Source organism: Wyeomyia smithii, chromosome 2, assembly GCF_029784165.1.
Source record: "Wyeomyia smithii strain HCP4-BCI-WySm-NY-G18 chromosome 2, ASM2978416v1, whole genome shotgun sequence".
Lineage (NCBI taxonomy): Eukaryota > Metazoa > Arthropoda > Insecta > Diptera > Culicidae > Wyeomyia > Wyeomyia smithii.
This window is the reverse complement of record NC_073695.1, coordinates 148,975,768-148,986,744: the sequence shown is the minus strand read 5'-3', so window position 1 is coordinate 148,986,744 and position 10,977 is coordinate 148,975,768. Positions and strand designations below refer to the sequence as shown.

Here is a 10,977-nt window from a genome sequence, read left to right as displayed (position 1 = left end):
TAAATAAATCGTATAACTCAATATAGTTAAAATCAAAATTGTAACTCCCCTCCTCTCACCTTAAATCCCCACTAGCTCGTAGTCGGCCGCGAGAATAAAGAAAAGGCCTCCCTCTTTTCCCTGCTAATTTAGAATTTAAAAAAAATGTACTTGGCTCAGTTAAACATAAATTGTATCGTGCCGTGTCAAATAAACTATTTAAAAACTAACTAACAAAAGTTAAATACAAAAAACTAACTTTTAAGTAACTTTTACATGAAATACTCTGGAACTCTGTTCCCAATGAAGATAGAAATTTTGTTTGTTCAACAAAGTTTCATATTTTTATACGTTCTAAAACTTTGCCGAATAAACCATTTCTCTATCTCTTAACACAAAAAAGTTAGTATTTTTGATATATGAAAACCTACAGTGACATATGCTCGCCGTACTCTAAAATGGGTGGATTGGGACAAATGGAACCTAAAGAAGTTTATAGTACTTCAGCTTAACTTCAAGGAAAAGTATTGACATCATGATTCCACTTGCCCCTTTTTAACCTATACGTTCTTGAAGTTATCGAAAAAATAATCTGAAATATGATATAACTTTGTAAGGAAAAGTCCTGGAGATATATGGTCTTCGGCAAAAATGTGTGTTTTGTACGCTCTTACTATTCCTCCGAACTACACTTTCGTGTAGAATGCAACTAACAAAAGTTAAGTACAAAAAACTAACTTTTAAATAAGTTCCATGTAGTGTACTTTATAACTTTGCACCGAAAAGATTATTTATATATATTATTTATATTATTTATTCTAGTCCCTATATTAAATTTTTTTAAACGCTCTAACTTAATTTACATTTAATCGACAGTAACTTTGACATACAAAATATAGTTACAAATAAACGCATGCCCAACCTAAACATAAACAAAAATACATCAAGATCGTATCTACTACATTACACTACTTATTTGGGTGGGAGAGTTCGACTGTAGATGGTATCAAGAATTGGGATTTCGGCTTAGCAGTCATTCATCTCAGAATTTAGAACGAAGTTATTGTCATTCGTCCCAACGTTTCAGCACTTATTGGTGCCTTCATCAGGGGAAACTGTTCAAAGGAGTAATTTATTAATAACTTTGCATTTTACAAAACTTTTTCCCTCGACTTACAATGAGAATTATCGAACTACGTCAGGTGGTTGCATTTAAAGTTCACTAGTCACTAATTTAAAAAAAATTTTTATCATTGGACAATCTAAACAAATTTAAACAACATGAAAAAACTAGCCTAAACATCGAAATACACTTTAATGCTTACGTTTATAAGTTTGGTGGTGGGAGGAATTTATTTTCACTGTCGGAGTAGTGTGGCGGTTTCAGCTTGTGTTTCTGTTCAGTTAACTGTTATACCATCTTGATTTAGGCTTTTAAGTTTGTGTAAGATCCCCGCGTATGCTGTGTTGAGGTTGTCCACATCAATACGGCGGTTCACTATGTGTGGTGTACAGTAGATGTGACACATTTCTAAAAATGGTAGTGAAGCTGTGTGTTTCGATCTATCTATTATGCATGTATTCTCTAAGTCGAATCTGTGTTCTGTGTCGATGCAATGCTCAATGAGAGCGGTTTTCTCTCTTAGCTCGGATAACTGGTAGTTTGTCTGTGTGTCCGCACTTAGTATCTGGTTGAGTTTGTTTACGTTCGATGCATGTCCGTAGAGTCTGGTTTTTAATTTGTTTGAAGTCATTCCAATGTAGCTGCTGTTACAGCCGCTGCACGGAATTTTATAAATAATGTTGCTGTTTTCGTTTTTATTTGTAGGATCCTTAACTTGACTGTGGAAGCTGTTCACAGTTTTGTTCAATTTTGTGGCGATGCAGATGTGCGGATAATCCTTTTTGAACAGTTTAATGAGACGATCACTCAGTTTGGGGATGTAAAGGAGAGATCTGTAAGCAATGTCTGTGCTGGGTGTTATGCTGGTTGTGCTTGCTAAGGTAACCATATCCTGAAGGTTGTTTGCCGTGGATGGTGCATTGCTGGCTTGATGTGGTTGCTGAGAGGACGGCGGTGGGGCTGTTGGCTGTGGAGCTGTTGTGGGTGGAGGTGCTGGTGGTGGCAGTGTGATAGCTGAAGGATGGACAACTTCTTGTTGCCTAGAATGGTACAGGTTGATGAGCCGAGACACCAGGGTTCGTGGGTAGCTATTAGCCTGTAGGTGTTTGTGAATGATGGTGTTTACGTTTGTCGCCTCTGGATTAGATGTGAAAGAGGTAACGCGGTGAATAAAATTGTTGGCTACATTAATTTTGTGTTTGTATTGATGGTAAGAATGGAAATTTAGCATTCTCCCAGATGAGATAGGTTTGCTATACCATTCGGTGAAAAGTGATTGATCCTCCTGTCGATTTATCAGCAAGTCCAGAAATGGTAGTTTGCGGTCTTGTTCTATTTCAATGGTGAACTGAATTCGGTCCTCCTGGCTGTTAAAGGTGTCTAGTACGGTGTCGAAGGAATCCTTCGGGATGATGAGAAACAGATCGTCTACATATTTGCGTAGAATAGGGACTTCAAAGGGAAGGTGGCTTAATGCACTATGGATGATTGATTCGAGTACTTTATCGGCTAATATTGGGGACAAAGGAGAGCCCATAGCTGTTCCGTATGTCTGGTAATAAAATTTGTTGTCGTATCGAAAATAACTTGCCTCCATACAAAATTCTACTATTTCCAAAAACAGCTCAAGGTAGATCTCGGTATTTATTTCGTGCCAGCGATCGGTGATGGTCTTGGTTACCAGTTTTCTCGGTACGTTCGTGAACAGAGAAACAACGTCGAGTAATACCATGATGTGATCTTCGGGGAGAATGAATGATTTTAGCTCATCGCATAATTTTAAGGAGCTAGCTGTGTTGAAAGTGCTGGTGAGGTGGGTGTTCAGTATGTTAGCCACAAATTTACATAGCTTGTAGGTCGGAGCGGAGTAGTTAGGCACAACAGGACGTAAAGGGAGATTTGTCTTATGCGCTTTAGGTTGTCCATAAATTCTGGGACAAACAGCATCATAGGTTTTTAACCATTTGGCGGTCTTGGAGTCTATGAGTTTCAAGTTGAGTAGGGTGGTTACAAAATTGTTGTTTTTCCTTTGGATTTTTTCTGTGGGGTCTCTGGGCACGTTGCGGTATGTTGCTTGGTCATCGACAAGGGCGCGTATTTTCTCATGGTATTCCTTAGCGTACATAATGACAGTGCGATTACCCTTGTCAGAGGACAGAACCAGGATTTCGGGATGAGCTTTCAGAAACTTAGCTGTTGTCTTCTGTGCTTCAGTACACCATCTGCCTATTGGTTCCAATGCATCAACCAGTGATCCAAAACCATGGATGTAGTTGAGAATAATGTTGGTAGCTCTGCATCGGTTACTATCCTGTATCCGTTTGTCTTGGTGCGACTGAATGATGGTTTCCAAATCGGACAAGACATTGAACAGAGGGACCTGTGAGAGATGGGTGACAGGTAACGCGAACTTTGGGCCGAGACTCAGTGATGCAGTGGTCTCTGGAGGCACTTGTACGTTGGTCGCGTTCGTTATAGCTTTCTCGTTGGTCTGTATGGTTGACAGAGAGTTCATACATTGAATAATGTTTTGTAGTTTGTTGGTGGTAGATTTATTTCTGTTGTTTAAATTGTTGTGGAATGCGGTTGACTGGGTGTCCAGATAAGCTGTAGCAATGCTGTCTCCTACTATTAACGTGATGACTTCTTGTAGGTTGTGTATGGATCGGGAAAGAGTGTTGATTAGATGATATGTTTGTCGTATTTCCACGTTGAGTACAGCTTTTTTGAATTTTATGATGATCGTGTTTATTTTGTTCAAGTAAGGTCCATTTTCGGCTAGCATTTGATGTACACATTTGAAGCTTCGAGTGATGTGGTGAGGAAAAACACCGTTCTTCTTACACTTTTTCAGAAACAGTTTCCTACTAAGCATATTCGCCAGTTTTCTGTTGTCTAGAGCATATGCCTTCATAGCGGTGACCGCTTCGGAGCCATAGTGTGTATTAATGTACTGAAAGAAGTTACCTTGTATATTCGCCATTACGATTAATTGGGTGGGAGAGTTCGACTGTAGATGGTATCAAGAATTGGGATTTCGGCTTAGCAGTCATTCATCTCAGAATTTAGAACGAAGTTATTGTCATTCGTCCCAACGTTTCAGCACTTATTGGGGCCTTCATCAGGGGAAACTGTTCAAAGGAGTAATTTATTAATAACTTTGCATTTTACAAAACTTTTTCCCTCGACTTACAATGATGATTATCGGACTACGTCAGGTGGTTGCATTTAAAGTTCACTAGTCACTAATTTTAAAAATTTTTTATCATTGGACAATCTAAACAAATTGAAACAACATGAAAAAACTAGCCTAAACATCGAAATACACTTTAATGCTTACGTTTATAAGTTTGGTGGTGGGAGGAATTTATTTTCACTGTCGGAGTAGTGTGGCGGTTTCAGCTTGTGTTTCTGTTCAGTTAACTGTTATACCATCTTGATTTAGGCTTTTAAGTTTGTGTAAGATCCCCGCGTATGTTGTGTTGAGGTTGTCCACATCAATACGGCGGTTCACTATGTGTGGTGTACAGTAGATGTGACACATTTCTAAAAATGGTAGTGAAGCTGTGTGTTTCGATCTATCTATTATGCATGTATTCTCTAAGTCGAATCTACGGACATGCATCGAACGTAAACAAACTCAACCAGATACTAAGTGCGGACACACAGACAAACTACCAGTTATCCGAGCTAAGAGAGAAAACCGCTCTCATTGAGCACTGCATCGACACAGAACACAGATTCGACTTAGAGAATACATGCATAATAGATAGATCGAAACACACAGCTTCACTACCATTTTTAGAAATGTGTCACATCTACTGTACACCACACATAGTGAACCGCCGTATTGATGTGGACAACCTCAACACAGCATACGCGGGGATCTTACACAAACTTAAAAGCCTAAATCAAGATGGTATAACAGTTAACTGAACAGAAACACAAGCTGAAACCGCCACACTACTCCGACAGTGAAAATAAATTCCTCCCACCACCAAACTTATGAACGTAAGCATTAAAGTGTATTTCGATGTTTAGGCTAGTTTTTTCATGTTGTTTCAATTTGTTTAGATTGTCCAATGATAAAAATTTTTTAAAATTAGTGACTAGTGAACTTTAAATGCAACCACCTGACGTAGTCCGATAATCATCATTGTAAGTTGAGGGAAAAAGTTTTGTAAAATGCAAAGTTATTAATAAATTACTCCTTTGAACAGTTTCCCCTGATGAAGGCACCAATAAGTGCTGAAACGTTGGGACGAATGACAATAACTTCGTTCTAAATTCTGAGATGAATGACTGCTAAGCCGAAATCCCAATTCTAGATACCACCTACAGTCGAACTCTCCCACCCAATTAATCGTAATGGCGAATATACAAGGTAACTTCTTTCAGTACATTAATACACACTATGGCTCCGAAGCGGTCACCGCTATGAAGGCATATGCTCTAGACAACAGAAAACTGGCGAATATGCTTAGTAGGAAACTGTTTCTGATAAAGTGTAAGAAGAACGGTGTTTTTTCCTCACCACATCACTCGAAGCTTCAAATATGTACATCAAATGCTAGCCGAAAATGGACCTTACTTGAACAAAATAAACACGATCATCATAAAATTCAAAAAAGCTGTACTCAACGTGGAAATACGACAAACATATCATCTAATCAACACTCTTTCCCGATCCATTCACAACCTACAAGAAGTCATCACGTTAATAGTAGGAGACAGCATTGCTACAGCTTATCTGGACACCCAGTCAACCGCATTCCACAACAATTTAAACAACAGAAATAAATCTACCACCAACAAACTACAAAACATTATTCAATGTATGAACTCTCTGTCAACCATACAGACCAACGAGAAAGCTATAACGAACGCGACCAACGTACAAGTGCCTCCAGAGACCACTGCATCACTGAGTCTCGGCCCAAAGTTCGCGTTACCTGTCACCCATCTCTCACAGGTCCCTCTGTTCAATGTCTTGTCCGATTTGGAAACCATCATTCAGTCGCACCAAGACAAACGGATACAGGATAGTAACCGATGCAGAGCTACCAACATTATTCTCAACTACATCCATGGTTTTGGATCACTGGTTGATGCATTGGAACCAATAGGCAGATGGTGTACTGAAGCACAGAAGACAACAGCTAAGTTTCTGAAAGCTCATCCCGAAATCCTGGTTCTGTCCTCTGACAAGGGTAATCGCACTGTCATTATGTACGCTAAGGAATACCATGAGAAAATACGCGCCCTTGTCGATGACCAAGCAACATACCGCAACGTGCCCAGAGACCCCACAGAAAAAATCCAAAGGAAAAACAACAATTTTGTAACCACCCTACTCAACTTGAAACTCATAGACTCCAAGACTGCCAAATGGTTAAAAACCTATAATGCTGTTTGTCCCAGAATTTATGGACAACCTAAAGCGCATAAGACAAATCTCCCTTTACGTCCTGTTGTGCCTAACTACTCCGCTCCGACCTACAAGCTATGTAAATTTGTGGCTAACATACTGAACACCCACCTCACCAACACTTTCAACACAGCTAGCTCCTTTAAATTATGCGATGAGCTAAAATCATTCATTCTCCCCGAAGATCACATCATGGTATCACTCGACGTTGTTTCTCTGTTCACGAACGTACCGAGAAAACTGGTAACCAAGACCATCACCGATCGCTGGCACGAAATAAATACCGAGATCCACCTTGAGCTGTTTTTGGAAATAGTAGAATTTTGTATGGAGGCAAGTTATTTTCGATACGACAACAAATTTTATTACCAGACATACGGAACAGCTATGGGCTCTCCTTTGTCCCCAATATTAGCCGATATAGTACTCGAATCAATCATCCATAGTGCATTAAGCCACCTTCCCTTTGAAGTCCCTATTCTACGCAAATATGTAGACGATCTGTTTCTCATCATCCCGAAGGATTCCTTCGACACCGTACTAGACACCTTTAACAGCCAGGAGGACCGAATTCAGTTCACCATTGAAATAGAACAAGACCGCAAACTACCATTTCTGGACTTGCTGATAAATCGACAGGAGGATCAATCACTTTTCACCGAATGGTATAGCAAACCTATCTCATCTGGGAGAATGCTAAATTTCCATTCTTACCATCAATACAAACACAAAATTAATGTAGCCAACAATTTTATTCACCGCGTTACCTCTTTCACATCTAATCCAGAGGCGACAAACGTAAACACCATCATTCACAAACACCTACAGGCTAATAGCTACCCACGAACCCTGGTGTCTCGGCTCATCAACCTGTACCATTCTAGGCAACAAGAAGTTGTCCATCCTTCAGCTATCACACTGCCACCACCAGCACCTCCACCCACAACAGCTCCACAGCCAACAGCCCCACCGCCGTCCTCTCAGCAACCACATCAAGCCAGCAATGCACCATCCACGGCAAACAACCTTCAGGATATGGTCACCTTAGCAAGCACAACCAGCATAACACCCAGCACAGACATTGCTTACAGATCTCTCCTTTACATCCCCAAACTGAGTGATCGTCTCATTAAACTGTTCAAAAAGGATTATCCGCACATCTGCATCGCCACAAAATTGAACAAAACTGTGAACAGCTTCCACAGTCAAGTTAAGGATCCTACAAATAAAAACGAAAACAGCAACATTATTTATAAAATTCCGTGCAGCGGCTGTAACAGCAGCTACATTGGAATGACTTCAAACAAATTAAAAACCAGACTCTACGGACATGTATCGAACGTAAACAAACTCAACCAGATACTAAGTGCGGACACACAGACAAACTACCAGTTATCCGAGCTAAGAGAGAAAACCGCTCTCATTGAGCATTGCATCGACACAGAACACAGATTCGACTTAGAGAATACATGCATAATAGATAGATCGAAACACACAGCTTCACTACCATTTTTAGAAATGTGTCACATCTACTGTACACCACACATAGTGAACGGGAATTGCAATAACATACTTGGAGAGATCACATTGCAGTGTAACTGCATAGCGGTTTCCATTTTCAGTGAGTGCGAACGGACCGATGGTCAAAGGTTGTGTTAGGTGTAGTAGTAACTACAACGGGTGTTCTTACAGGTATTGCATGTTTGTTTATTTTGCAAAGCTTGCAACTTCCGACGTAATCTGAAATTGTTTGCTTCATTTTTGGCCAGGTGTAAAGGGACTTGAGTTTCTTATATAATCTATTTATAACGATATGACCTCCAGTTGCAGAGTCATGGTACTGTTTTAATATGCTGCTTATCTCAGTCTCTGTAGAAACTTGAACAGGTTTCTTATAAATTATTATGGCAGTATTCCGAAGAATAGCGTTGCCTATCTGTTTAAATGTATTCATGTCGATGTATGAGAAAATTACATCGTTCGATTGAATTGCTAGCTTTTTCACTTTTGAGTTAATTTCGACATTACTTTGCGCATTTAACTGTTCGTTTGTTTTCGCTTTTGTTAGGGCAGGCCTGCCGTCTATATGTTGTAATGTAAATTGTAAATCGTTTATTAGGTTAGAATTTACTGTGAGGGTAACCGTTGGAGTTAGCCTCTTTCTAAATCTCTTATCATATATAATCATGTCTATGCATGATGTATTATCGTTGAAATTAAATGTTCATTTTGGCAAATCAAAAGCTTCTAAGCCGCTGACTGCTTCGTACACGTGAAGTTGATCAAGCTTCTGTGTCTGGCTGTCAGTAGTGGTAGAAGTATTTTTGAAGTAGAATACTTCGTAGAATACTACGTAGAATACTAAGTAGAATACTACTCAGGAAGTTCGGCTACATAGGGATGTGAAATGAAAATCTAAAACCGAAAAAAGTGAAAAATATGTCCAATTTCAAATACTAATAAATCGGTTAGTATTCGATGGATTTCCTTCGTTCTTGCAGCAATAGGTTGGAAAATCTTCTAAGATTCTTCCCAAAATAAGATAGTTGTAATTTTATTATTCACACTATTGTACTATTGAAAATAGTCAAGTCTGTCAAGACGAAAAATTCGACCTCTGATTGGTCGTTATATGCTTGCTTCCCAAGCACGGTCGACAGGATCATATACCTTGCAATTGAAAACATGCTATTTGGCCTATATAAGAGCCTGTTTCAGCCGGAGCCGCTCATAATAGTTCTAGACAGCGACAACAGCAGTCGTCCTTCCTTAGCAGCAGCACTAGCCCTGTGGTTGGTCACCACGTCTCAGGAGCAGCGCGGTTTTTCTCAGCGTGTGTCACCAGACTGCCATTATTCCCCCCGTGTTGGGGCAGCATGAAGATTGCCATCAGGAAATCCAATTTTGAACATCAAAATGCCTTTTTTCAAGGCAAATAAACAAGTCATTGAAAGTTAATAATTTTTGTCAACGCAAGCATGCATTCTGTGTTGCATCCTAGCAATTTAAATTTGTCGCACCCGTCTAATTTACTGAATGTGAAATAGCTTCCACAATGCATGTTGTCCGTGTATCTCAATTCCCCCAATGTTAGGGCAGCTCAAAGGTTGTAATTAGCAACCGATTTTGAACCGCAAAATGCTTTTTTCAAGGCACATAAAAAATAATTGAAGGTTAATAATTTTCTGGCATCAACACAAGCAGACATTCTGTGCGGGATGCAATCAAATTCTGTTTTAGTTGTCTAATTTTTACTTTATTTAGTAAACCCCCCACTGTAGGGGCAGCGCAAAGGCTGCGATCAGCATAACCGACATTGAATAATAAACTGCCCTGTTAGAACGCATTCACAAAAGCAGTTAGTTCGACTATGCAGAGCTAATATGAAGTCGATTCAATCAATCAGCATAAACAGAATTTCGTCGTCTCCTAGCTGCCAAGTTGCAACATGATGCAACACGCAACAGCAAGCAAACGAAATCGCTTGATGTTACAAACCGCAATAAGATACGGGTTAAAACCGTTGCGTGTGTGAGAGCACCATCGGTGTTTATTCGCTGGATACAAAAATCAAATGCGAATTGTGGAATAATTCGTCTAAAGAACATAAGGAAATGGTAAACCTGAACTGAAAGGCGTGGCCTATTACGTAGCACCCTTCGGCTATAAAAGAGTGTTTCTGGGAAAACTAGCTACATTTATTAGTCGGAAGGTGAACTGGATGGACCGTCCACAACGTTGACAGCAGATATCAGCACTCAGCAGTAACAGAGGATAGCAGCGGGTTGCGCCTGTGGCTGCCTTCAAGTTAAACAAATCACTTGCCCTGTGGTTGGTCACCACGTCTTGTAGCCGTAGCATTTATTAGTAACTTCGAAATCAACATAACTGCTGGCGCCAAGATGTAGGCTAGCTATTTCGGTACACTTGTCGCAATCCCATCGCATAATTTCTCTCTAAGTGTCAGCCGCTCACAATCCCGTTCAGACTCACTTAGCGCGATAGTCTCTGAAGAAACCTCGAAGAAAGGTTGGAAAGGGACAGATAGAGCTAATTTAAGATTCCAAAATGAAACAGCCAAAAGAATCGTAGATTTCCGAAGTAACCCGAAGAAGTTGGCGGGACATTACGTATTTCCTGTAAGTCGTACGGAATCACCTTCACCTTCCTATCTGAGGACTTACATTGCTCGTTCATTTCGTCCTAGTCCGCCAAGCACTTCGGAAGTGTCGCGCGTGTGTCTGTTGTCCGCGTTTTTCTTTTAAGTTTCTAATAGTAAGTCATATAATGTGAACATAGTAGAGTTGTATTAAATTTTAAAATTAGATAGAGTCGAATAACGTGTGCAAATAGTTTCGCCAATTCAATAAAGTGTGCGAGAAAATTCAGATAGGTAAATGTGCTCATTTCATAATGTCAATGACCCGCTCACGTGCTAATGACCCTT

The 10,977-nt window shown here is 39.9% G+C and overlaps 2 protein-coding genes across 2 annotated transcripts; one reads left to right on the top strand and one right to left on the bottom strand.

Annotated features, from left to right (window-relative positions):
- Nucleotides 1-1,379: 1,379 nt before the first annotated feature.
- LOC129720055 (uncharacterized) lies at nt 1,380-4,085 on the bottom strand. The gene has a single exon (XM_055671467.1). The coding sequence runs from the start codon at nt 4,083-4,085 to the stop codon at nt 1,380-1,382; it is 2,706 nt and encodes a 901-aa protein (XP_055527442.1).
- Nucleotides 4,086-5,669: 1,584 nt separating this feature from the next.
- LOC129720054 (uncharacterized) lies at nt 5,670-8,189 on the top strand. The gene has a single exon (XM_055671466.1). It carries the CDS (start codon nt 5,670-5,672, stop codon nt 8,187-8,189), a length of 2,520 nt encoding a protein of 839 aa, XP_055527441.1.
- The last annotated feature ends 2,788 nt before the right edge of the window (nt 8,190-10,977 follow it).

Bases quoted from the DNA above. Each gene is read 5' to 3' on its own strand.
- LOC129720055 (XM_055671467.1), bottom strand. From the start codon at position 4,085: ATGGCGAATATACAAGGTAACTTCTTTCAGTACATTAATACACACTAT.
- LOC129720054 (XM_055671466.1), top strand. From the start codon at position 5,670: ATGCTAGCCGAAAATGGACCTTACTTGAACAAAATAAACACGATCATC.